The sequence below is a fragment of the Salmo salar genome, chromosome 15 (assembly GCF_965601325.2).
Source record: "Salmo salar chromosome 15, fSalSal1, whole genome shotgun sequence".
In the NCBI taxonomy this organism is placed as follows: Eukaryota; Metazoa; Chordata; class Actinopteri; order Salmoniformes; family Salmonidae; genus Salmo; species Salmo salar.
In genome coordinates, this window is record NC_138305.1 from 96,192,711 (window position 1) to 96,220,386 (window position 27,676).

The window sequence follows — 27,676 nt, forward strand, 5'->3', positions numbered from 1 at the left end:
ACCTGCCGCCACTATGTTGTTAAAAGTATCTTAAGTAATTCTAATAGACATTCCAACTCCTAACAGTATTTTTTACTGGGTACTGTAGAAAGAGTGGATTCTGGGAGTCTTTGAAGGATAGGTCACACATGTTGTTCTCTTTATACTGTTGATATTTTTTATCCATGACTGAGGAGACATTGAAAGTAAATCGAACTCTGAATTGTTATGATCTTCTGATTTTGAAATTTGTTAAAACATTTTAAAAAAATAACGTTCAATATGTGTACCACCCCATGGATCTGAAGTGACACAGTGAATCTTTATTAAACCCATCGACCACTTAAAATAATCAATGTCCAACTCAATGTTTTGAAATCTGTCAACTTAAATAGTGTTGAGAATTCATCTTCCAATTACTCTGACCAGGACTCAGTCACAGTGGAGTCTGGGTCAAACAGAGTGTAAAGCCTGGTCAGGCTCCTATTCAGGGTAAGGCTGGATGATTTGCTGCAGGGATTATTATTGTGACTAGCTGAATGCAGGTAATGTAGCACATTAAAGCAAAAGTCTGAACGTCTACAGTTATAGAGGGGGGGGTTAGAAGAACAGGATGCAAGTTGAAGTCGTGTTTTTCTTTATTTCTGTCTTTTCTTTGTAGAACCAGCGAGTTCCTGCTGACATGATCTTCTTAAGGACCTCTGAAAGAAATGGTAAACATCTGCTGGTCATTCATTCAAATCTCCAAAACAGGATAGTTAGGGTAATGGCATGTTTAAAAAGGGTGGTGAGGTGAAGGGATTAGCCTAGAGCCAGGACAGGAAGTGTAACAATGTCTAAATTGTAATTGGGTCCAGTAGGCTATCGTTCAAAGTGGTGGTTGGGGGGGACGGGTTGTGGTAGAAGACAGAAGAAGCATGGTCCATTCATTTCCCCTGACCATTTTTGTCTTTTAAATTGCAAGTTAGTTCCTAAGGAAAATCACCAAGACAGGCAAAGTGTAGAATAGAAAGAACATAGAAAACGGGGGAACCAAGGTACAAAGACTGAGCCTGATCTGAATAAACAAATGTGGAATTGGATGAGATTTGAAAGAGTGGTGACAGAAACAGAATGAATTGCTCCCATGCAAAACAATGCCATCTCCAACAGGTTTGTTGTTTTCTAAACAAGTACACCACCACCCCCTCGATAACTAGCAGCTGTTAGGCTCCATCGGAAATGTGCGATAAAAAATTTGGAGTACGACAACCTTACACTTTTATAATCTTGATTTGGAGTAACACAAACTAGATGAAGCATGCTTGGTTGTGGTTGTGCTTTCCTGTGGGGGGAGGAAAAACAACATGTTTATTTTACTGGAAAGAGTGGTAAGTTGGTTATCTCTCTGACACATGGAGGCCATTAGGTCAATTATGAAGAGGCTAGCTAGGCCCAGTGTTCTCAGCTATAGACAGGCAGGCAGGATGATGCAGACCAGGAGGAACTGGGGTTACTGGAGGCTGTGGGGGGATGAGGGTTGGGTTGGCATGGATACCTCTTCACTTTCTTGTTGATCCCCAGAGTAATGTGCAGTTGGGCACCATTCGTATTTAAGCACTATTTTGCAGTAAGTCATTTGGTAAGATATGTTTATGTTGAAAGATTGAGGGATGCACCAAATAAAAGAATGCTAGAAGCTGACGCATGTGACAAAATTGACAAGTTTTTAAATTATCATTATTTTCATAGGGTAACACATTTAGTTTTTTAGATGGACAGAATGTAGTTATTTGTACCATGGAGGCCCTATAACTCTGAATGCTTCTGTAATCTCTAAAGCCTACACAACGGTTCCCCCTAGAGGTGTCTGTGACTCCATTCTGGATCAGTTACTTTCCTCACTTCTGCCCTGTTCTAGGCTCCTGCTTCCTGCGTACTGACCAACTGGACGGAGAGACAGACTGGAAACTACGCCACCCAGTGGCCTGTACTCAGAGACTGCCCACTGCTGCTGTGAGTCACCAGACCAGATGGCTGATCTATCTTTTAGTAGGACACGATGTTGGCACTGCACTGACTGCAGAAAGATTTAGTAAAGTAATGCCACATCTCATGTTTTTGGGGTCTGTTCTTGGAATTGTTATCGCTTATTGATAAGCGACCATGTTGTGATTGCTCCTCCAGGATATTCTCCAGATCAGATCCTATGTGTATGCGGAGGAACCAAACATTGACATCCACAACTTTATTGGCACGTTCACCAGGGTGAGTGTTAGTGCCTGGACAATTATATTTTACTTTTCTTGTTTAAGACTTGCATAAAGATAATTGCCACCATATATAGTGAACTTTGATGAAAGACTTTTTGTTTTCATGGAGTAATGTTCCATACTCTGTCTGTGTTTTGTGTCCTCTGTGCTGTGCTTTAGGAGGATGGAGACCCTCCAGTCAATGAGAGTCTCAGTATTGAGAATACCCTTTGGGCCAGCACTGTCATCGCCTCTGGTAAATACCAACTCCCCCAGTGGTTTGCTCTTTCTCTCTCTCTCCACTGAAGCAGCTAATAACATGGAAGGAACCAGTACCAGCCCTTCCTCCATCCCTCTCTCCCTCCCTCCATCCCTAGAGCCGTGATGAGGCATTACTCCCTCCACGCTCGATGTGCTGATGATTTGTCCTCCTACACACACACACACACACACACACACACACACACACACACACACACACCGGCGTAATCAGACATTTGGTCATTTAAAACTAGTTCAGGGGTAGTTAACCATAAGAGCCAACGTTTCCCTAAAGGGAAAAAACACTACATAGAGATTTCAGAGTCTAACGTACTGTATATAGCATATGGTAATCATTTGGCAAATTGGCTAACTCTCATGTACTACTGTCGTTATACATTTCAAAACATGCATTCACATCAAGGGAAGTCTTCTACATGCTTTATTATATGGTATGGTTTATGATTCGAGACTTGTCAGTTTAAAAGTTTCAGTCCGTTACTTGAATGTTCTGTCTCTGTAGGCACTGTGGTAGGAGTAGTTATTTACACAGGCAAGGAACTCCGGAGTGTGATGAACACCTCAGACCCAAGGCACAAGGTATATTAATGTTAAACACCCTGCCATGACGCTTTCCTTTAGTACATAAAGTCATGCAAATATTCTGGTAGCACTTTATTTTACGGTACTGTTTCCATGGTAATTAATAGTTTATTACTGTGTTGTTACTGTTTTTCAAGGTCTTAAATTGACCAGGGTATTTTCTTTTTTTATGTATTGTAAAATAAACCGCTACCAATACTCAAATAATCATATAATTTCAACAGTTGTTCCATAATATTGTGTTTAGAGTGTTTTGACGTGTACTGCCTGATGTCATTCTCATTAATCATCTCTTGTAGGTTGGCCTATTTGACCTGGAAGTGAACTGTTTAACCAAGATCCTGTTTGGGGCTTTGGTGGTGGTGTCTCTGGTCATGGTGGCCCTCCAACACTTTGCCGGCCGTTGGTATCTGCAGATCTTCCGCTTCCTGCTGCTTTTCTCCAACATTGTCCCCATCAGGTAGGAGTTTAACACACTTTCTATTTAATTTAAATTAGCAATTAAGAAATCCATATTTAACAACATTTAACAGCATGTTTAAGACCAAAAGTTGGTATTTTCAGTTGAGGCCTACATTTACATAAAATCTATCCTTGCTTAATTGTTTCTACATATCCGTATGTGCATGTTTGATGGACAAGCTAAACCCATTAATATCCACATTTTATTAAATGAATAAAATGTGAACTTTGTGTCCAGCTTGCGTGTGAACCTGGACATGGGTAAGATGGTGTTCAGCTGGATGATCAGAAGAGACTCTAAGATCCCTGGTACAGTGGTCAGGGCCAGCACTATACCTGAACAACTGGGACGCATCTCCTACCTGCTCACTGACAAAACAGGTCTGCTACTTTTGTCGTTTATAGACATAAATATGTAATTATTGACCGCCAGACTATCACGGCTGTGTGGCTGTGGACTCTGTATTGAGCTTAAGAGGTGAGAGTGCCTCCATAAACTGTCAGCTTAGTCAATTCACATAAGATGTAACTATGGTAATGAAACATGACAGTAAAGTATAAGGTTTGCATAAAACTGCTAAATGTTGTAGTGCACAGGACGAGTAGTGGCTAGTGCTACAATATAAGACAATGCCAAATGTATGTATCTTGCTTTAGTAGTCAGAAGAGGACATTGCCCCAACATGTCAGTCTGTCGTATGAGAGTTGATAGTGTTGAAGATTTGCTAAGGTTATGTTCATTGTGATAGTGCTAGGGCAAGCCTGTCCATGATCAGGGCGATGGGGCCTAGGGGTCAAAGGTCAGTCTAATGTAGGGGCTGTAGGGGCTTCTCAGGTCATCCTGAAATACTAGCTACAGAGAGGGGCTTTTAAAGTGTGAGGACAGTCAGGACACTGACTGCATGGAAAGATACTTGACTTGTAGATCATAGTGTGACTGTACTATAGACTGTTTAAATTATGATAATAATTTTAACACCAACACTACCATCTCGCTTCCAACACTTCTGACACCAGTGCATATAACCCCACGATCAGTAGAAATGTTACAAATAGTATGAATTGTGGTTGTGTGTTTGATGCAGGGACTCTTACCCAGAATGAGATGGTGTTCCGTCGCCTCCATCTTGGAACGGTGGCCTATGGAATGGACTCCATGGACGAGGTGCAGAGCCACGTGTTCAGTGCCTACACACAGGTAAACAATAACCATCACCACCGAGCCATATTGAAATAGTTGTGGCGCACATAGAGCGTCATTGACAGAAACGACAATGGCCAAACTCTCTATGTAGAACTGTGGCTCTGCATCAGTCCATATGGGCTGTGGGCAACGAATGTATTACTAATTGGTGAGACAGTCAATGCTTGGAAACTCAAAATAATTCTGTGTGAAAACCAATAACAACCCTTGTCTTTAGGGCATATCTTTTGGACAGCATATCAGCTATGTGATTATTGTTTGGCTGAATGCTTCCTGACCCCTAATGACATTCTTTGTCCCTTTGACACCAGAGGTTAGTGGAGAAGGAAACCGGATTAGCCACTAGCCCCAGAGCCCACTAGCACTGACCTGCCCTAGTTTAATGACTCCACCATTAACCCCTGTGGAAACACAACCCCCAGCCTAAAAATAGCAGCAGCAAGATGCTAAAGCTAATTGTTCATATTTCTTATTTTGTTACACACCTGGTTGTGTTTACTTTCTGTGGATGGTATGAATGAGTAGGGTAGGATTAGTTAAATGACTTGGTTAGTAGTCATTTTAGAACTGAGTAAGTTCAGAGAAGTGTTATGTTTTAACATTACAAAACGCATATATTCCATATACTTTGTTGCCATAGTTACTGAATAAGGCAGCTCACAGGTACATGTACTGTATATATAGTATATATTCCCCACAATTCATTTATTTATGTGATGACTGTTTGTCAATCAATGGCTGAGAGAAAAAAAGTTTATTATTAAAAAACGCTCTACTAATTATTGAAAACCTTGCAGGTAGACAGATGCTCCAACTCAGTCGGCTAACTTTTCTTTTCTGCACCTTCCTCCCCACAGCCCTCTCATGACCTCCCAGCATCCAGAGTTCCGGCGGCCACTAAGGTTCGTAAGACCATCAGCAGCCGTGTGCATGAGGCGGTGAAGGCCATCGCCCTGGTGCACTGTGTGACGCCCGCGTACGAGGCCAACGGAGTGACGGACCAGGCTGAGGCAGAGCAGCATTATGAGGACACCTGTAGGGTTTACCAGGCCGCCAGCCCAGACGAGGTACACAACAGCTCACCCTAACTACTAGACATAGCTGTCCAAAAATATAGCAACCAGGGGTTGTTAGTGTTTTATACAAGTAATTAATTAACAGTTGACATTTGCTCTGCGAGGTTATAATATTGTTTTTTGTTAAAGATACAGTAGACCAACATATACAAAAATTACCTGAGGAAAATGTGAGTTGTTTACTCAACACCCTCAGGAAGGTTAAATGGAATTGTCACTAGGCCCATTACAGTAGGTATTGCGACAGTAGAATAATAGAGTCCAAGTTAAATGATGGAGAGGGTCACTTCAAGTGATTTTGAAGATTGAACCCTTAGCGGTTGTTGCAGTGGACTACCTGCTGCATGCTGCCTTTGAAGGAAACCTTGAGGAGACAAATAACACGTGTACCTAGCTATGTCATTGATCGCTATGAATCATTTGAAGTCCAGGAAGAAGGCTGAGGAGGAATTCAGCTTGATCCATTTCCCGTAGTGTAAATACACATTTCCTTAATGTGCTCCCCAGTCTATTGTATTTCAGCTAACCTATTCCCTCTTTGAATCTCCTACGTTAGTATTAAATACTTTGATATGGCCCACAACTTTTGTTTTATGGTGAGCTGTGGCTTATTGTATGCTCAACTTCATGCAATACAAGCATTTTTTTTTTTTTTCTTGCAAATATGTTTATGAGTCTTGAAACTCCTGTCCTGTTCCAAGATTTCTCACAGGTTACAATATAAGTCAATGTGATGCTATTTCCTTTCTCGATTGAATGTTTTTGCAGTTGTTAAAATAGGTATATTGTATCAGCTTGATATGATCTTGGCTCAAATTCAGTTTGCTTTCCTATGGCTTCTCAGGAAGTCTATATATAGATATGGTGTTGACTGTTGGCTGCACGGTGGTAGTGGTCACAATGGCAGTGGCAGTTGCATGCATGGTTTATAGCAGTCCAATCTTAAGCCATTTATCTAACTTGCTTTGTTGGATGTGATACAGGTAACTGCCAAAATAAAGGAAATACCAACTGAGTGTCTTGATAGGGCGTTAGAGCCACCAGAACAGCTTCAATGCACTTTGGCATAGATTCTACAAGTGTCTGGAACACTATTGGAGGTATGAAACGCCATTCTTCAACAAGACATTCCATAATTTGGTGTTTTGTTAATAGTGGTGGAAAACACTTGTCTCATGAAGAATCAGCCATAAGTGTTCAATTGGGTTGAGATCTGGAGACTGAGACGGTTATGGCATATCGTGAAACATCAGCAAGTTGAGCAATCTTTGTCACTGAAGCTCCTGCCAAACGTGCCCCAACAATCACCCCTCTTTCAAAGTCACTGAGATTTCTTCTTCTAGCCATGGTAGACAAAATAATGGGAAACTGGGCCTGCCCAGTATTTTTATACATGACTCTAAGCATGATGGGATGTTAATTCCACACCTGTGTGGCAGCACCTGTTTTGAATATACTTTGTATCCCTCATTTACTCAAGTGTTTTCTTTATTTGGCAGTTACCTGTACATGTTTGGCAGAAATAACCCGTTTCTTTCTGAAATCAAAATGAATAGTCCTGGTTGTTGTGTGGAGATATTATTCCAAAACTTGTGCTTTTACATCTGCTTATTTAGTATATCATATGTATTATGTCTAATATATTGATTGTGATATCGACTCAAGAGAAGTGTGTTCCTATAAAAAAAGGCAGAGTATAAAGTATTTCCTGAGGGTTCTACTTCCAAGCAGGACCAAGAAGAATTTTAGCTTCTGCCAAGCTGTGGTTTTGACTCCAGACATTTGCCAGTAGCAGATCCAGCTCAATTAAATCCTAGACATTCCCATGACTAGGTGGTGTTGTTGGGTTGGAGGCCGATTCACTGCACATCTCCATAGTGAATGTAGCCTTACTAATGTTACCATGACTAAGTCAAACACCTCATTCTCCCCAACTTGTATGACCAACACACAAGGTAGTCAGAGCTTTGTTGATCATTATGGAGTTCAGCTCAAGACTACCATTAGCCAAGCATAGCCTCAGGCCAAATATTAGCATAAAATAAGTATTGTTTGTTAGCTGGAAGAGGCTTGGTTTGGGACCGGACTTTGGAAGTGTTTAGGGTCCAATTGATGCCTCTTCCTGTCCATCTGAGATTGAAATTAGAGACCGGTCAGTGTAGGCATGAGGGATGAATTGTGTTTTTGATCTTGTGCTGGTGGTCTGGAAGTTATTGGGAAAAATAACTTCTGACCCCCCCCCCCCCAAAAAAAAAGTGATTATTTCAATCATTCCAAATGTCGTCTGTTTGGCATTATCCTCATGTGCCCTTCAAAAGAGACCAGAAAGAACATGTGGCATTGTCTTTTAAAATTGTCTTTCTAGTTTGTCAATCAATACTCTGAGTGCAGAAAATGCTTTTATTATTGATTTGAGCTGAAATAGAGCTGTGCTCTTTGATGTGCTTCTCAGATTTATATTTCCTGTTCTTTCATTTGTCCTGTGAAAAGGTACATCATGTTAATCTCTCGTGAAAAGACTACGTAAACATAAATGGTACTGTAGATCTGTCATGATAAAACGGGATGTGTGAGATCGGCAGCATTAGTTCCAGTGCTTGGGTTTTTCGTCACTGGTTATTTAGACAAATCATGATTTTGCAGGTGTTAGCATCTTTCGAATTTTGGAAGGAGAGGGGACATTTGGCCCAAAGACTTGCCTGTAAATTGCAAAGAGAGGGGTTGGAGCTCTTCATTCTGGATCCGCTCATTCTATCTCTTCTCTTAACACTACGGACCCAGAACTTCATTGACTATCTGACCAATTACGCAATACTTTAGTTCTTGGTTAACCAAGATTATCATCATGCTAAAATGGTCCATTCTCCTTTTACCTCATCAAATTGATGTATTTTTATAACCACCCATTCACCAAACTGTTGCTAGGTTTCGCTGGTGCAGTGGACAGAGAGTGTGGGTCTGACCCTGGTCGGACGGGACCAGAACTCCATGCAGCTGAGGACCCCTACTGGACAGATCCTGAACTTCACCATCCTGCAGATATTCCCTTTCACCTACGAGAGCAAGCGAATGGGAATCATAGTTCGAGTGAGTGCTGCTGACTAGGATATGAATTTGATTTGAAAATTCTAATTTGAGTCATCCCTTTACAGTTGCCAGAGGTGTATGCTTTCCTCAGCTGATCTAATGTATTGTGGAAGATCATTTGTATTTTGCTAGATTGCCGGCCAACTGTCTGTGTTTTGATGTAACTACTCTTTTGAAAGATCCATTGTATAGCTGATATCAGTAGGGCCAACTGTTTGGGACCAATTGCTCTTTTTTAAGATTCATTTTATGGCTTTTGATCCTGGGCATTGATCCATTTATCTATCAAGACATAGGCTGATCTAAGACAGACTTTACCCTGCTATGAACTCCGATGACTAAGTCTCTGTGCTGTCTGCATGACTAACTATTGTTGTTGGCTTGGATAGACCTGGTATAACTCTACTTCAGGAAGGTTGGGATTAAACTTGGCTTCCTCAAGAAAATATTTTCAAACATGTTTGAGACCCCTTGTGAACATTTTAACACTAAAATAAGTTTCCCTTTCTAAGCAACCAACCAACAATAATAAACTAATCCTTTATGTGCATCTCTACACAGGTGCTGAGAGTAGGAGGGGAAACCCCTGAGTCCACCTTATTGATTGATGTGAATGTTTTTCTTCAATTTTGTTTGTCAAGCATTGAATTAAGGTAATGCCAGTGAATGGTCTGTTTTACAGGATGAGTCTACGGGAGAAATGTCCTTCTACATGAAGGGTGCAGACGTAGTGATGGCAGGCATCGTCCAGTATAATGATTGGCTGGAAGAAGAGGTATTTTTGGTTTCCTCTATTAAAACACGTCATTTTAGTTTTAATAAACGACCACCATGAATTGATTATAGCGTGTTGCGGTCATCTTTAGGGTGTTGCTGTCAATTTTCCCTTTCTTGGGAAGGTTCAATCCTTGTGTATGTTTGAACATTCTGATATTAATGTTTTGGTATTACTTTTGCTCTTTCTTCCAGTGTGGAAATATGGCCAGGGAAGGCCTGAGGGTCTTGGTTGTTTCCAAAAAGTCTCTAACAGAGGAACAGTACCAAGACTTTGAGGTTAGTAGCATGCCCTCTCTGTCTTTGGTCGAGCTTCAATGTAACTGTCGTCACATTGTTCCATAGAGTATGGGACTGTGCAGTAACCCAAGCCAACAGAAGGAGGAGGATGTTTAGATGGAGAAGGAATTGACTGTCCTGAGTAACCAAGCCCACCGTTAGCGACCTTGACATTTCAGTGTGTCATAGCCATTTGGCAAACTCATTAGTGAGGCTGTAGCTTAGGGTATTCATCTTGGTTTGAGCACATCCACATAGTGTCATAAATAGAAGGGAAATTCCTTTTGATCAGCGTCTGGGTATGACATGTGAAACCAGGTGTGGTAATATTCTTACAATAACATGAATTTACTAGTTGCTGCACCTCCCTCTGCATGTGTTGTTTTTACTTTACCAGTATATTATTATTATTAGTGCCACTCCTTATGAGATTAAAGAAATGTACATTTGTGTTGGATGACAATATAGCACTAATTTGTTTATCGTCCTACACAAAATACACTCTTTCCAGGTGTTGTCTTGGAGTTGTCATGTTCTCTCAAGTCTTTTATATCTGCTAGGTAGCCTACCTGCCAACAACAACAATTACAAAAACAAAATAGTTTCCACAGATACGCACCATTGTTCTTAAGATGTCAAGTGTGTTGTTTGATACTCGGATATCCCTCTCTCTCTCACACACACACACACACACACACACACACACACACACTCCCATTTTCAATGCAGGGTGGGAGGGCTGGCAGATGGGCAGTGTCTCCCCTGCAGCCCCACCAGGCCCATTGCCTGAGTGTATAATTGTGAGAGCTGGCTGGTGGGCGGTGGTGACTCACACACAGATCTTGTGTTCCTGAGTGAGTCACTCAGATAGAGCAAAAAACGATCTCCTCTGAGCTGGAGACTGCTGGACATTTACTTGCTCCTTCTAAATCCTTCTCATCCAAAACATGTTACATTTGACGATTTTGTATGTTTGACAGTTAATAAATCAAACTAGCTAAACTCCAATATGCTATATTCAGATAATGTCTTACAATCCAAATATATTCACCACATTTCTCTCGTTACTTTCTCCACAGGCCCGATATGTCCAGGCCAAGCTGAGTGTGCACGACCGGTCTCTGAAGGTTGCCACGGTGATCGAGAGCCTGGAGATGGAGATGGAGCTGCTGTGTTTGACAGGGGTGGAGGACCAACTGCAGGCTGACGTACGGCCTACCCTGGAGATCCTACGTAATGCAGGCATCAAGGTCAGGGGTCACCGGGGCAGGGGGGTAGACGGCCTCAGCAACAATTCACTTCAATACATTTTACATTGACGTTTTAGTCATTTAGCAGACGCTCTTATCCAGAGTGCATACATTTTCATACTTTTTTTCAATACACTTTATTTATGCCTGGGCTTTATGCCCTCTGAAACTGTTATGTGTTGTGTCATTGTTTGAATGTGGATAAGAAATGTAAAATGTGTTAATCACACAGAAAAGTAATTTTAAAACTGTTTTACCTGTGTAGGTGTGGATGTTAACTGGAGATAAATTGGAAACAGCCACGTGCACGGCTAAGAACGCTCATCTGGTGACGCGCAACCAGGAAATCCACATCTTTAATTCGGTGAGTGGAGAAGCAGTAGAGGGCATTTTTCTGTTCAACCACTGCACTTTCAATATAATGTTTATTGTGAATTGGAATAAATAGCTTTAGCATAAGGGGTCATTCCTAGTTCATCGGATCATCCACAGTTTCCTGTCGTCTACACTGACCTCATGCGGACATCCATCCTCTGTGTGGTGAAGGCCCATAGCTGTGCTTATGTAGTCCCCCAGCCATGTAACCCAGCCCAGCCCAGCCTGGATTCGCTGGCTATTTGGCTGGCCCGACAATAAATCACCTCTCACAAGAATATGCATTCAAGCCAGTGTCAACCAGACCAGAGCCTTCCAGACCTGGGTTCAAATACTATTTGATATTGTTTCAAATACTTAAGCTGTGTTTGACTAGCACTACAGGCAGTCTAAAACAAACACTTATAGTACATATATTTGAATGATTTTAAATGCTATTTGACCCCAGGTCTGGAAACAGGCCTGTGAGTACCAGCTGAACCACTTCCTGAGGGAACACAGACAGAGAACCTAACTTTCTAATTTGTTTTGCAGGCTTAGCTCTCAAACAGCACAATTGCTTTGATAGTCTGTTGACTTCCCTTTTGGCCTTCGTCCAGCTGCAGAAAAGCTTGCCTGCCGTAGGAAGGTTAGGACTTGCGTACAACAGTTGTTACTGGAAGAGGATAACAATGGCTGGCACAGCATGAAAACAATCCCTTAGCTTCTCCCAGCAGAGGAGGGCAGGCAGGGGCTGTGACTGTTGAGTGGTCCAATAGCCAAGGCATCTGCTATTGGCTTCCTGGTTCGACACAAATGGCACTGGGTTGACGACTTGACGTATGAACACGCAATAGGAGAGTAATATAGACATACCAGTGCATAACATTGGTTGACAGATTGATGTCTTGTTGTCATTTCCAGTTCCACATTTTTGGAATTCCGAGTCCACATATAAGTTTGACACAGTTGCAGAAACTATGGGATGTTTTCTTCATAATATGGACCTTAGGTTAGACAATTTTCCCTATTGTAATGTCCACACAATCAACCTCCATATTTCATTAGAAATAGTAGTCTATATAAATCCACAAAATCATCCATGTATTAGTGGGTTCATGTCCTGGTCGTCCTTATGGTTTCCTACCTTACATATGTTCAACATTTGGCAGTTGATCAGTTCACCCTGATGCTAATCTAGAGTGTGGTTGACAGTTGCAGTCAGGAGAGCAGCTACTCCTGCTGCTGTGGGTTAGATGGCTATCTGTGTGTCTCTGACATGATGGTAAGCCATGTACTGTCTGTGGTCCTAGGTGACGACGCGAGGAGAGGCCCATCTGGAGCTCAACGCTTTCAGGAGGAAACACGACTGTGCTCTGGTCATATCAGGGGACTCACTGGAGGTAAGCTGAGCACCGTCCTCACTCTGAATACTTTACCTTATCTGTGTAAACCAAACCAAAGCACTGTTACTGAAGAGGCCTTTGGTGGTAGCTGTGGTATTGGTAATAGTCAGTCTAGCATTGGTTAAAGTCTAACTGAGACACTTGAGAAACGTCAGCCGGTGTTGAGTCTTATCCATTCACACTGCTGCATTGTTTTGAGTCTCAATTGACAACTGCCTAGATAAATGTAACAGAAGTTAAGGAAGGAGTCTATATCAATGATAAAGATCCAGACATAAACCACAGTTGGTCGTTGGCCAAGGTGGTTGTTCAACCCTCGTCTGTCATACTCTGCTTCTCCTGCAGGTGTGTCTGAAGTTCTATGAGTATGAGTTTATGGAGGTGGTGTGTTGTCGCTGTGCTCCGACCCAGAAGGCCCAGATAGTCCGCCTGCTGCAGGAGCGCACTGGCAAACTCACCTGTGCTGTAGGTGAGTCTGCTCAGTGTCAGCCCCAAGCCTTAATCTATTGGGACATTACAGTATACAGAGTTACAGAGTTAACAAATAGCCTACTCTCAATTCAGCTCACTAAAACTCTCCAATTACAGTTAACTGCAGGGTTACTGACCTGTACATTTTAAGATATTGGATGGTATTGTTTTCATGATATAAACTTGATAAACAGTTTGCATCATAGTATTTTCTTATGGTAATGATTGAGGGAGTCGCACGCACACACAAACAGGCAAGCAGACACAGACAGACACACGAACATACACACACATACACACACAAAGCCCTCTCTGCTGTGAGTCACATTAACAGACGTGTTCCTCCTGACACTTCCACCGATGTCTGTTTGTTTTCTCTTAGGGGACGGAGGAAACGATGTCAGCATGATCCAGGAAGCCGACTGTGGCGTGGGAGTGGAGGGCAAAGTAAGAACCTCTCTGTCCCTGTCGCCCTGTTGCTCTGCTTTCACACACACACTGTCGCTGCTGTCTGTGTCGTGTGTTTCCTGAGAGCTGGCCCCCCTCTGGCCAGAGCACCTTTTAACATACATTTGTCACTATGTCATATCATGCACAGATGATTCCTTTTTGACTGTGTGAAAACATGTCATGGGTGTAAAGGAAATGAATGTGACGTTGTCTTCTGACAATGTGGTATTGTCATGTGTTCTGATTGGGACTGCTTGAACTGTAGTGCTGACAGGGCAACCATGTAGAGTTCTTACTTTATGGACACCTTGCTCCTTCAGCAACTATGGACCAGAGCTCCACATCAACTCAATAGTTGGTAAATATTGATTTAACTGTGGCAGAAATAGGGAACTTGTTTACTCAAAGTGGCAGTAGTTGAAACTTTTCCTCTAAACTTTTCTTTATATACACTCGTAAAAAGTGTTATTCTGGTTACCAAAGACCTTTGCTAACCTTTTCTAAATGTATCTCAGAATGTCTTAAAAATTCCACCACCATGTTGTTGGTTGACAGGAAGGGAAACAGGCATCGCTGGCTGCGGACTTCTCTGTGACTCAGTTCAAGCACTTGGGCAGACTCCTCATGGTCCACGGGCGGAACAGCTACAAGAGATCTGCCGGCCTCTCCCAGTTCGTCATCCACCGGAGCCTGTGCATCAGCACCATGCAGGTAGGCAGGACCAGGGTACCAAATGGTGGAACGGGGTGGGGAGTGAGTCAGGACCAGGGTACCAAATGGTGGAACGGGGTGGGGAGTGAGTCAGGACTAGGGTACCAAATGGTGAAACAGGATAGGGAGTGTCAGGACAGGGAGTGCCAGCAGCTTCCCTGGAAGCCTAGTCACCATGCGGCATCAGCCCCAGAGCCAGTGGGTAGTGAGAGTACCTTGGACCAGGCATAGAGCGGTGGAGCAGGGTGGGGAATGAGTCAGAGCAAGGGACCCCAGGAGCTCTTCAGGGGGGCCCCAGCCTTCAGCCCCCCTCCCCCCTCCCCCTCAGCCCTAGTGAGTACACAGCCAGCTCTTCAGCCCTCTAGTCTCCCAGACCAGGCCATAGACTATTTTGGGAGGCCTCCAATGTGTCTTGGATTAACACTGCCCACAACCACAGCTGTTAACCCCATAGAGTCGATGTCTGCTCCCCAGCAGAAATTGAATTAGCATAATAAAAAAATCCCCATAGAAATCTGTCATTTTAAGATAGAGATATGCAGGGTTTTTTGTCGCACTTCCGCATCTGCTGTGAAAGGTGACAGAGCTAGAGCAATGTTTGTCAGACCATGAGAAATCCCCAAAATATGTCTTCTCACAAAATCGTCTGTAGCGTCCTTGTGGTTTGGCCTAGAAACTATTATGACCCCTCTATGGAAAGACACGATGCTGTTCTCAGTTTTGCTCTATGCCCCCCACAAGCATCTTAGGAATTGTCTGAAGTTGGTACAGCCGATCTGCCAACTTCTGTCTGTAGCTACACACTAATATGACCCCTCTGTGGAAAGGTGAGATACTCACAAACACGTATGTCAGTTGTTTTGCTCTAGGACACCCACAGGCCTCATAAGACTCATCTGAAGGTCCCCCGGTACAAGTTCAAAAAATGAATGGAAGTATAAATGGGGACTGTTTAATGCCACAAATAAGGGGTTCAATACATATAAAAATGTTTTAAAAAAAATCATGATCTTTCTTATATTTCTCAGATATACAGTGCCAGTCAAAAGTTTGGACATCTACTCATTCCAGGGTTTTTCTTTATTTTTACTATTTTCTACATTGTAGAATAATAGTGAAGACATCAAAACTATGAAATAACACATATGAAATCATGTAGTAACCAAAAAAGTGTTAAACAAATCAAAATATATTTTAAATTCTTCATAGAAGCCACTCTTTGCCTTGATGACAGCTTTGCACACTCTTGGCATTCTCTCAACCAGCTTCATGAGGTAGCCACCAGGAATGCATTTCAATTAACAGGTGTGCCTTGTTAAAAGTTGATGTCTTCACTATTATTCTACAATGTAGAAAATAGTACCAAAAAAAAGAGAACTTGAATGAGTAGGTGTGTCCAAACCTTTGACTGGTACTGTAGGACAGAAACTTCAGAACAAACTTCCTTTAGATTTTTTTTGGGGGGGGACTATCTGTTGTTCTGTGTAGTGAATCTGTTATTCAATGCATTTGTATGGGTTAATAGCAGTAAGGCCAAATTGAAGGCCCCCCCCGGCTTAGACATGGCTTAGACTGTAATGGGTTAACTCTTTGGTATAGAGCAAGAGCTCTAAACTACGTAGCAGAAGTAGTGCCTTGCCAGAATGATAATAATAGCTTTATTATTTCACTTTTATAATCAATTCTTGGAGCTATTACTCAGATTACTAACCAATTTTTAAATGAAAGTTGTAAATATTCAGTTTTGGAAATGTCAATTATGATTTGTAGTAGTGTATTACAGTTCTCAATATGAAATGAAACACTTCAGCTTCAATGTTGCAGATAGATTTGGGGTTCTATTAATTTAATTGATTGCATTTGTAATCCCCCTTACCATTTTTTAAAACCTTTTTTTTGTCCTCCCCTCACCCCCCAACCCTACTACCCCTCCCCTGATTTGGTGAAACTACCGGACAACAGTACATCTTCCCTTTTTCCACATTTTGTTACGTTACAGCCATATTCTAAAATGTCTTAAATAATTTTTTCCCCTCATCAATCTACACACAGTACCCCATAAAGACAAAGGGAAAGCTGGTTTGTAGACATTTTTGCAAATGTATAAAAAAAAAAAAGTAAACTTATTTACATAAGTATTCAGAGCTTTGCTGTGAGACTCGAAATTGAGCTCAGGTTTATCCTGTTTCCATTGGTCATCCTTGAGATGTTTCTACATCTTGATTTGGAGTCCACCTGTGGTAAATTCAATTGATTGGACATGATTTGGAAAGGCACACACCTGTCTCTATAAGGTCCCACTGTTGACAGTGCATGTCAGAGCAAAAACCAAGCCATGAGTTCAAAGGAATTGTCCGTAGGGCTTCAAGACAGGATTGTGTCGAGGGACAGATCTGGGGAAGGGTACCAAAAACATTTCTGCAGTATTGAAGGTCCCCAAGAACACAGTGGCACATGACACCCTGCTTGGAGTTTGCCAAAAGGCACCTAAGGACTCTCAGACCATGAGAAACAAGATTCTTTGGTCTGATGAAACCAAGATTGAACTCTTTGGCCTGAATGCCAAGCGTCACATTTGGAGGAAACCAGGCACCATCCTGTGATGGTGAAGCATGGTGGTGGTGGCAGCATCATGCTGTGGCAATGTTTTTCAGCAGCAGGGGCTGGAAGACTAGTCAGGATTGAGGGAAAGATGAACGGAGCAAAGTACAGAGAGATCCTTGATGAAAACCTGCTCCAGAGCGCATAGGACCTCAGTCTCGGGCGAAGGTTCACCATCCAACAGGAAAACGACCCAAAGCACACAGCCAAGACAACGCAGGAGTGGCTTTGGGGCAAGTCTGAATGTCCATGAGTGGCCCAGCCAGAGCCCGAACTTAAACCCAATCGATCATCTCTGGAGAGACCTGCAATAGCAGTACAGCGACGCTCCCCATCCAACCTAACAGAGCTTGAGAGGATCTTCAGAGAAGAATGGGAGAAACTCCCCAAATAGATGTGTGCCAAGCTCGTAGCGTCATACCCCAGAAAACTTGAGGCTGTAATCACTGCCGAAGGTGCTTCAACAAAGTACTGAGAAAACGGTCTGAATAATGTCATATTTCTTATTTTTTTTTTTTTAAATACAAATTTGCCAAATTTTCTGAACCTGTTTTTGCTTTGTCATTATGGGGTATTGTGTGTAGATTGATGAGGGGGGAAAAGTATTTAAGACATTTTAGAATAAGGCTGTAACAAAACAATTTGGGAAAAAGTCAAGGAGGCTGAACACTTTCCCAAATGCACTGTATTTCTAATTTCCTCTTTCTGCAAGTGCTGGATTTTCACCCACAGCAGCCAATCCACCATTTATTCTGATATTAACGCTAACCCTCCGATATACACAGATGAACTCTTTCACAGTATAATACCATTTTGCTATGATGATGACTCATTCATGATCTCTTCTTCCCCCAGGCTGTCTTCTCCTCTGTCTTCTACTTTGCGTCTGTCCCCCTCTACCAAGGATTTCTCATTATTGGGTGAGCTGAGCTGATCTTTTCTCAATAGCGGTGGCTTATCAGGATGGCATTTCAACTGTTAGTCGGATTGCTATGACATTGAGATTGTGTTGATGTATTGTTGCATTGGGTTGAATGTAGAAAAAAATGAAATTACTTTAACCCTGCTTAGTCATCAAAACCTCATCAAAATACCCTCTTTTCAGCCTTAGAAAGGAGCTCAAATCGATTTAGCGAAATGTCAGGAAATTAGATGCCTGAAATGTTCAATCATTTGTGGAAAAATGTAATAACTGTATTTTTTTACATTTACCTGGACAACTTCTCAGATAAAACATCATTTTTGTGTTTCATTTCTTACATAAATCATTGATCAATTTCAATTAAATAGTTTATGTTCTTTATTCTAGCTACTCCACCATCTACACCATGTTCCCTGTGTTCTCCCTCGTGTTGGATAAAGATGTGAAGTCAGAAGTAGCTATGCTCTATCCTGAGTTATATAAGGATCTCCTAAAGGTAACACACTGTCTTCATTATATTACTTTATTGGCTATCGAATATGGCAGTATAATATGGCAGTATAATATGCATTATTTCAAAATGATGAACTGCATAAACCTCCATAACCTTCAGAGTAGTATATCTACAGTATACACACACATTTATTTTGAACTCTATTCAGCTTTCATTTAATGTCACTGTTATCCTGAGTGTATTTATAAATAATTATATTGTATTAAATGAAATGTGTTATTTTTCTATTCCTCTCTCAGGGTCGACCTCTATCCTTTAAGACCTTTCTGATATGGGTCCTAATAAGTATCTACCAAGGTAAGAAGACATTGATGCAGTGTGTAATGGAAATAAGTGGAAATAAACGCTTGAGTAGCTATTGATAGGCATTCCTATAGATTCTTAGGAATTTGTTCTGTTTTTTTGTTAATTCCTTTAGGCCTCTCTCACTCAGATAGTAGTTTAGAAACTGCCCTGCCCTGTGGTGTACGACCCATGATGCTCCCCACCAGCCCACACACTTTCTTCTTAATTGCTAGTAGTGGAGTTTATTTATGTCTGTGGTTTGTAAATGTTAAATAACAAGGACTATTGGTATTGCAAAGGCGTTGCCAGAATCATCCAAAGCTACACCCTAAACCTTTAGTCTACAGCTTAGCGCTCAACCCCTACCTCCCACCTCTCCCTCTCAAAACAGATGTGGCAGAATATTCTGATATTTCCTTTGCCGTTATCCTTTTTATCCTTATTTGCTATTGAGTAGGCTTTGGTTTCTGTGTTTAAGGACATTGGTGGGTTGTTTGGTATCGATTTCATTACAGTTGTCCATGGAAGCAATGTTTTGTATGCTTTTATATGAATAATATAATTGTATTGTCCAATGTACCAAATGTCCAACGGAAAATGTACATCTGGTTTATCCCAACAATGTGAAGTACAATGTTGCTGTATTTTATACATAACTGTGATAGAGTTCAGTGTGTCAAATCGGAGGGCCTGCTGTCCGGACCTCTGGCAGTCTCTATGGGGGTACCACAGGGTTCAATTCTTGGGCCAACTCTTTTCTCTGTATACATCAATGATGTCGCTCTTGCTGCTGGTGAGTCTCTGATCCACCTCTACGCAGACGACACCATTCTGTATACTTCTGGCCCTTCTTTGGACACTGTGGACACACAAAACTAAATGCATGCTCTTCAACCGATCGCTGCCTGCACCTGCCCGCCTGTCCAGCATCACTTCTCTGGATGGTTCTGACTTAGAATTTGTGGATAACTACAAATACCTAGGTGTCTGGTTAGACTGTAAACTCTCCTTCCAGACTCACATCAATCATCTCCAATCCAAAGTTAAATCTAGAATTGGCTTCCTATTTCGCAACAAAGCATCCTTCACTCATGCTGCCAAACATACCCTCGTAAAACTGACCATCCTACCAATCCTCGACTTCGGCGATGTCATTTACAAAATAGCCTCCAATACCCTACCCAACAAGCTGGATGCAGTCTATCACAGTGCCATCCGTTTTGTCACCAAAGCCCCATATACTACCCACCACTGCGACCTGTACGCTCTCGTTGGCTGGAACTTCGCTTCATAATCGTCGCCAAACACATTGGCTCCAGGTCATCTACAAGACCCTGCTAGGTAAAGTCCCCCCTTATCTCCGCTCACTGGTCACCATAGCAGCACCCACCTGTAGCACGCGCTCCAGCAGGTATATCTCTCTGGTCACCCCTAAAGCCAACTCCTCCTTTGGTCGTCTCTCCTTCCAGTTCTCTGCTGCCAATGACTGGAACGAACTACAAAAATCTCTGAAACTGGAAACACTTATCTCCCTCACTAGCTTTAAGCACCAGCTATCAGAGCAGCTCCCAGATCACTGCACCTGTACATAGCCCATCTATAATTTAGCCCAAACTACTACCTCTTCCCCTACTGTGTTTATTTATTTTATTTATTATTTTGCTCCTTTGCACCATATTATTTATATTTTAACTTTGAACTTTCTTCAAATTATAATTCTACCATTCCAATGTTTTACTTGCTATACTTTATTTACTTTGCCACCATGGCCTTTTTTTGCCTTTACCTCCCTTATCTCACATCATTTGCTCACATTGTATATAGTCTTATTTTTGTCTACTGTATCATTGATTGTATGTTGTTTTACTCCATGTGTAACTCTGTGTTTTTGTATGTTGTCGAACTGCTTTGCTTTATCTTGGCCAGGTTGCAATTGTAAATGAGAACTTGTTCTCAACTTGCCTACCTGGTTAAATAAAGGTGAAATAAATAAAAATAAATAAATACTGTATGTCCCATGTCAGATCTGTTGGTATTAATTACATTTTCAATCGCAGGAAGTGTATTTTTACGTTCCGTTTTAAGGTCACAATAACATGGAGAAGTGTTACACTTCCTCTTCCCGTCACAGCTACAAATCCTGACATCGATGCCCTTATTTTTTTATGCAAAAGATATAGCTGTGGCTGTACTGTACTGACTTCACACTCTCTTCATTGTATTTCTGTAGTCCATTCCTCTGATTGTAGCGTTGGAATAACTGGTGTATAACAGAACAGTTAGAGCCAAGGTTCAGGTTGAGCATTAAAGTTTGCCAGTCATGCATTTAAACGGCACCATAGAGATGTCTGTTGATTGAAAATAAAAGCACATGCACATCCATACAAGCAGTAGCAGTGCTTTTGACATTGTGCTAACCTATTCTCTGTGCTTCTCAGGCAGTATCATCATGTATGGGGCGATGCTGCTGTTTGAGTCAGAGTTTGTCCACATCGTGGCCATCTCCTTCACCTCTTTGATCCTCACGGAGCTGTTGATGGTGGCGCTCACCATCCAGACATGGCACTGGCTCATGATCGTAGCCGAGCTACTCAGTCTGGCCTGCTACATCGCCTCGCTCGTCTTCCTCCACGAGTTCATAGGTGGGTAAAACACATACTTAACACCCACACACATTTGATGACATGTTTCTGGCCAAGGAATTCCGATGCCAGGAATTTTGATACAGATGAGACATATAATAATGTATCAACAATTGTATTAACCTGTACACAGTGATAGATTGATAGTAATGGGCTTTCACTGCCCTTGGAGTTGTACGTCAGCATTCAGTGATGACAGGCTCTTCTCCATTCATACTGTGCCCTTGGGCTGTCTGAGACCTGGAGGTTACTGACTGTAGGAAGTCCTGCGAAAGGTGAATAAAGTGACAAATAGTACCAGAGGAGTGCAGCCAGCCACATGCATGCAAGAGTGTTGAAGTGGAAATGCCAAAGCCTCGTGTTAGTTTCCTGCTCCCACTACCACACACACGCTGGCCAAGGTCTTTGTGTTTATGACTAAACAGCCTGCTGTAGTTTAGAAACGATTGTACCACATGTAGAACCTCACACACTGCTGCTGATGTTTGTTATGGAATTTTATGTCGGCTGTATTATGTATTGTATGAAATATAGACAGTGGTAGGCGGCAGACATTTTTCACTTAAAAAGCCCAAGTAAAGCGAGAAATGTGACAAATTGACTAGTTGCATAGATTCCGATCAGTTACTTCAGTATCAGTTACTTCAGTGTCAGTTACTTCAGGATCAGTTACTTCAGGATCAGTTACTTCAGGATCAGTTACTTCAGGATCAGTTACTTCAGTCTCTAGTTGCGTTTTCCAACTGTTATTTTAGGCCTTTATGTGGGGTGTGGAGGTCCATTTTCAGACCACAGCATTATGACCTGAACGTGGTCAAAAGTGCCCTTCTCATTCTTCTCTTTCTTAAAAGAGAGGTAATTTTAACATTTAACGACACAAGTAACACAAAGGGTACATAATGTCCCTGAATGGAACAGCTTGAATCCAAGTCCATTACATGGTAATCCATTTCACTCATCTGCTGTATTGGCAACATGCTAGGTCTCCCTAATCTCCTGTTTTTCAAAGGCCCAGTGCAGTCAAAAACGTGATTTTCCTGTGTGTTATGTATTTCCATACTATGAGGTTGGAATAATACTGTGAAATGATGGTAATGCCCTTTTTAGTTTAAGATGATTGAAAAGACCGTCTGTTTTAGTGGAATGGAGTTTTGGCCTGCCTGGTGACATCACCATGCGGTAAATTAGTTAATAGATCAATAATACAAAGAGGTCTAAACCGCTCTGCAAATAACAGCTAGTTTTCAGTTTTCCTCTCGCCACTGAGAAATTGCTCTTTGCTAAGAAGCTATGTTTGTTTGTTTTCTATTAAAATAGTCAAAAATAATCACAGTAATGTACTAAACCCAGCAAAAAAAGAAACATCCCCTTTTCAGGACCCTGTCTTTCAAAGATAATTAGTAAAAATCCAAATAACTTCACAGATCTTCATTGTAAAGGGTTTCCCATGCTTGTTCAATGAACCATAAACAATTAATGAACATGCACCTGTGGAAACGTCGTTAAGACACTAACAGATAACAGACGGTAGGCAATTAAGTTCACAGTTACGAAAACCTAGGACACTAAAGAGGCCTTTCTACTGACTGGAAAAACACCAAAAGAAGATGCTCAGGGTCCCTGCTCATCTGCGTGAACGCGCCTTTGGCATGCTGCAAGGAGGCATGAGGACTACAGATGTGGCCAGGGCAATAAATTGCAATGTCTGTACTGTGAGACGCCTAAGACAGTGCTACAGGGAGACAGGACGGACAGCTGATCGTCCTCGCAGTGGCAAACCACGTGTAACAACACCTGCACAGGATCGGTACATCTGAACATCACACCTGCGGGACAGGTACAGGATGGCAACAACTGCCCGAGTTACACCAGGAACGCACAATCCCTCCATCAGTGCTCAGACTGTCCACAATAGGCTGAGAGAGGCTGGACTGAGGACTTGTAGGCCTGTTGTAAGGCAGGTCCTCACCAGACATCACCGGCAACAACGGGCACAAACCCACCGTCGCTGGACAAGACAGGACTGGCGAAAAGTGCTCTTCACTGACGAGTCGTGGTTTTGTCTCACCAGGGGTGATGGTCGGATTCGCGTTTATCGTCAAAGGAATGAGCGTTACACAGAGGCCTGTACTTTGGAGTGGGATCGATTTGGAGGTGGAGGGTCCGTCATGGTCTGGGGCGGTGTGTCACAGCATCATCGGACTGAGCTTGTTGTCATTGCAGGCAATCTCAACGCTGTGTGTTACAGGGAAGACATCCTCCTCCCTCGTGTGACCCTTCCTGCAGGCTCATCCTGACATGACCCTCCAGCATGACAATTCCACCAGCCATACTGCTCGTTCTGTGCATGATTTCCTGCAAGACAGAAATGTCAGTGTTCTGCCATGGCCAGCGAAGAGCCCGGATCTCAATCCCATTGAGCACGTCTGGGACCTATTGAATCGGAGGGTGAGGGCTAGGGCCATTCCCCCCAGAAATGTCCTGGATCTTGCAGGTGCCTTGGTGGAAGAGTGGGTTAACATCTCACAGCAAGAACTGGCAAATCTGGTGCAGTCCATGAGGAGGAGATGCACTGCAGTAATTAATGCAGCTGGTGGCCACACCAGATACTGACTGTAACTTTTGGTTTTGACCCCCCCCCCCCCCCCCCTTTGTTCAGGGACACATTATTCAATTTCTGTTAGTCGCATGTCTGTGGAACTTGTTCAGTTTATGTCTCAGTTGTTGAACCTTGTTATGTTCATACAAATATTTAGACATGTTAAGTTTGCTGAAAATAAACGCAGTTGACAGGGAGAGGACGTTTCATATTGTTACCCAGAAATTATTTGATATTGAGATAAAATTGGCTGCATCTAACATAACCGTTTAAGTCACGAAATGAACTGAGTAGTGGCAACTGAAACTCAAACAGTAGTCATACTAGTCTGATTACATTCAGTTATACTTACTAATTTCCTCATATACAGTGCCCTCTGTAATTATTGGGACTGTGAAGCATTTTTTTCTTATTTTGGCTCTGTACTCCAGCACTTTAGATTTGAAATTATACAATGATGATGAGGTTAAAGTGCAGACTGTCTTCTTTAATTTGAGGGTATTTTCATTCATATCGGTTAAACCATTTGGAAATAACGACACTTTTTGTACGTAGTCCCCCCATTTTTTTTAGGGGACCAAAAGTATTCACTTAAAGTAAAAAAATTAATTAAAAAAAAGCAAATGCATCCAGCAAGTTTGTGGAGTCACAAGCTTGGTGTAATCATTGCATGCTAGGAATTTGGGACCAAATACTAAACTTTTGACTACTTTAATACACATATAAGTTAATTTATCAAAGTACAGTTCACCCGATATGAATGAAAATACCCTCAAATTAGCGCTGACAGTCAGCACTTTATTCTCCATAGTCATTGTATCATTTCAAATCCAAAAATGCTGGAGTACAGAGCCAAAATAAAAAACAAAATGTCACTGTCCCAATAATTACGGAGGGCACTGTATAAACATTTCTGTTTGAATGACCCACCATCCTGCCCTCTGTTTCCTGTACTGTTTCTAGATGTATATTTCATTGCCACGATGTCATTCCTGTGGAAGGTGATGGTTATCACCCTGGTGAGCTGTCTGCCCCTCTACATCCTCAAGTACCTGCGCAGACGCTTCTCACCTCCCAACTACTCCAAGCTCACCACTTAGAGAGGGACGAGGAGGCAGCTGTCCCCGCCGCCACCACCATCACCATACAGTACCTCCATCCCTGATTCTATGCACTGGGAGAGAGGTCTCTGCTTTCACTCCTCCCTACCTCTCTCATCTAACAGAGCATATCTTTATTAGGACCTAAAGGGTTCACTTCCCCTTTAATTTATTCTTAAAGGTTATTGTGTAATTGGAAGAGATGGTGTGGGAAGAAAAAGTTTGATTTGAGAAGAGAGAAAGTTGTGCAAGTCTACAATACTTCCCTTGTTTAAATGTAGAGACTGAGTATGTTTCCAGGCTGATTGGATTGGTGGTTGGATTGACTATCGCTGGTTGGGAATTCCATACCATGTAGACTGAAGCTGGAACCGGAATTCTGTGTTTTGTCATGGTAACATGTCTAGAAATGTGTGAATACCATCAGGAAATACGTTCCATAATGTACTAACAGAGGGCTATGTGTGCCTCTTAATCATGGTGATTCATTAACAATTTAGGGAATATAGAAATCCTGTTTGGTATCTAAACATCAGGCCTATAGAACTGTAACAAGGAACACCTGCATGGATTTGACTAACATACTTGCATAAAAAAATAATACATGCTTGTCAGTCTGAAATGCATTGAATTGGTAATTATGTTTTAATTGCACATATTTCTTAAAAGTAATTGTTGTAGTTACATTGGAAATATAGTGTGAAATGTAATTCTTTTATATTCCCCCTAAAATTATGACATGGTTACATTACAGATTCAAAAAACTTTACGGCACAATCTGTTAATGGATAACATTGGTATTGAAGTAGCATTTCTCAAGGACTTTATGCAATTTGATGTTAAAAACAGTCTGGGGTTTAAAGATGGATGAGTGAACTGATCAGTTCTGTTTGTGTATGTGTTTGTGCGTCACTTAACGACTACAACCCAGCCAAGTGGAGGTGGCTTGGTGGTTCAATTTAGCATGATAACCCACAGGCTCAGATGTCAACGTGTGTGTGTGTCTGTCATTTTGTACGTCGGGGCGGCGAATGGTAAAACAGTTTGTCCAAACTGAAGAGCATGGTCAATATTCAGCCACTAACAGGATGCTATTTGTATCCACTTTGGCCCCCGGATTAGCTGTGTCCTCTAGGCCAGGGAGTCCGAAGGCTACCCTGTCATGTGGCCACTGCCCACTCCTGACGCCAGTTCTGGCCACACAGTATCATTGCATGATTCACTTTAGCTGTGACATGAAGCCAATTCAAGCCATAGCTGAAAATACTCTGACCACTGTCCGTCTGACCCCTCACCTCACCCAGAGCCTACCCCCACAATTCCCACTGCTTCTCCCCACAGACACAGACATGTCTGGAATAGAAAATAACACTTCACCTGCTCAGAGTGGATGGCCCAGGAGAATGTGTTGATGTTCAATATGTATTAGTACACATTTGAAGAAGAAAAATGAATAAATTCCTCCCATACTGTTCCTCCCAATTCCTACCATTCAGTAAATTCAGAGACTGGTACTAATGACATTGTGTTGTATTATCTCCATTTATATTATTTTAGCTAATTTGACGCATTATAAAGATGTAGCCTAATACCATGTTACTGTTAAAATGTGTGAATTATTTGAGTCAAAGAATGCATACAGTGTGGCATAACTACTAATTCACTGCTTTTAGTGTACAGTTCCCACAGTACACAGATGTACATTTCATTGAAATGACATGAAAACAACATTGATTGAACCAGTGTGTGCCCAGTGTGTTGGAATTACAGGCATTTTGTATTGTGTATCCTACTGTACATCTCCTTATTTTAGTTGACGTTTCAAACATTATTGAAACCCTTTGAATTTTGACATGCCTTTTTGCACAGAATTTTGTTAGCACTGACAACTACTTTCTTTTGTATAATGTGGACTTTGGAGGTTTCAAACCATCAATTGTGGTAGAATGACACTGCATAATTGTAAATAACCTGTTTTTATTTATTAACCTTGATCATTTTGTGTTGGTATAATTGCACTCTAATCAGCAGAACAAAAAGGGAGGATAGTGTTGAATTGTGGATATCAGTGGTGATCAAATAAATCTGTTTTTTCCTTTCTAGTCACTGAACCTTCATTGTCATTAATCTGAAATCCTTTTTTAAAGTATATTAAAATATATATGTTTAGCTTTGTGTGAGTATGTTTTTTTTTCCTCAAGTAAAACTATAAGACAGGCTGTCCTGTAGTGGAAATCTTCCTTATGTAAATCAGTGTGTCTCATTTTCACCAGAGGAGGGAGTCCCTGACACTCAACACAGGCGGCCCCCCGTCAGCCACACTTTCCGACAAGCAGATCCTGTAGCCTTCACTGTGGAAGGGTCAGTCTATGCCCTGTCACTTTGACCATGTAATGTCAGATAGGGATTTTAACA

The 27,676-nt window shown here is 41.8% G+C and overlaps 1 protein-coding gene across 1 annotated transcript in view; it reads left to right on the plus strand.

The window, feature by feature from the left end:
- The window catches only part of LOC106572629 (putative phospholipid-transporting ATPase IIA), a 39,985-nt gene extending 12,555 nt beyond the window's left edge, over positions 1-27,430 (plus strand). Inside the window, exons 6-28 of the mRNA XM_045696284.2 lie at positions 641-692; positions 1,880-1,974; positions 2,146-2,226; positions 2,391-2,466; positions 2,995-3,071; positions 3,374-3,534; positions 3,775-3,917; positions 4,622-4,734; positions 5,598-5,807; positions 8,742-8,903; positions 9,586-9,678; positions 9,873-9,956; positions 11,036-11,206; positions 11,472-11,570; positions 12,874-12,963; positions 13,312-13,435; positions 13,820-13,884; positions 14,443-14,598; positions 18,055-18,119; positions 18,509-18,617; positions 18,875-18,932; positions 21,359-21,562; positions 25,125-27,430. Of these exons, the coding sequence (XP_045552240.2) occupies positions 641-692; positions 1,880-1,974; positions 2,146-2,226; positions 2,391-2,466; positions 2,995-3,071; positions 3,374-3,534; positions 3,775-3,917; positions 4,622-4,734; positions 5,598-5,807; positions 8,742-8,903; positions 9,586-9,678; positions 9,873-9,956; positions 11,036-11,206; positions 11,472-11,570; positions 12,874-12,963; positions 13,312-13,435; positions 13,820-13,884; positions 14,443-14,598; positions 18,055-18,119; positions 18,509-18,617; positions 18,875-18,932; positions 21,359-21,562; positions 25,125-25,261 (2,625 nt within the window). The 3' untranslated portion in view covers positions 25,262-27,430. The remainder of the gene's footprint in view (positions 1-640; positions 693-1,879; positions 1,975-2,145; positions 2,227-2,390; positions 2,467-2,994; positions 3,072-3,373; positions 3,535-3,774; positions 3,918-4,621; positions 4,735-5,597; positions 5,808-8,741; positions 8,904-9,585; positions 9,679-9,872; positions 9,957-11,035; positions 11,207-11,471; positions 11,571-12,873; positions 12,964-13,311; positions 13,436-13,819; positions 13,885-14,442; positions 14,599-18,054; positions 18,120-18,508; positions 18,618-18,874; positions 18,933-21,358; positions 21,563-25,124) is intronic.
- Positions 27,431-27,676: the final 246 nt, after the last annotated feature.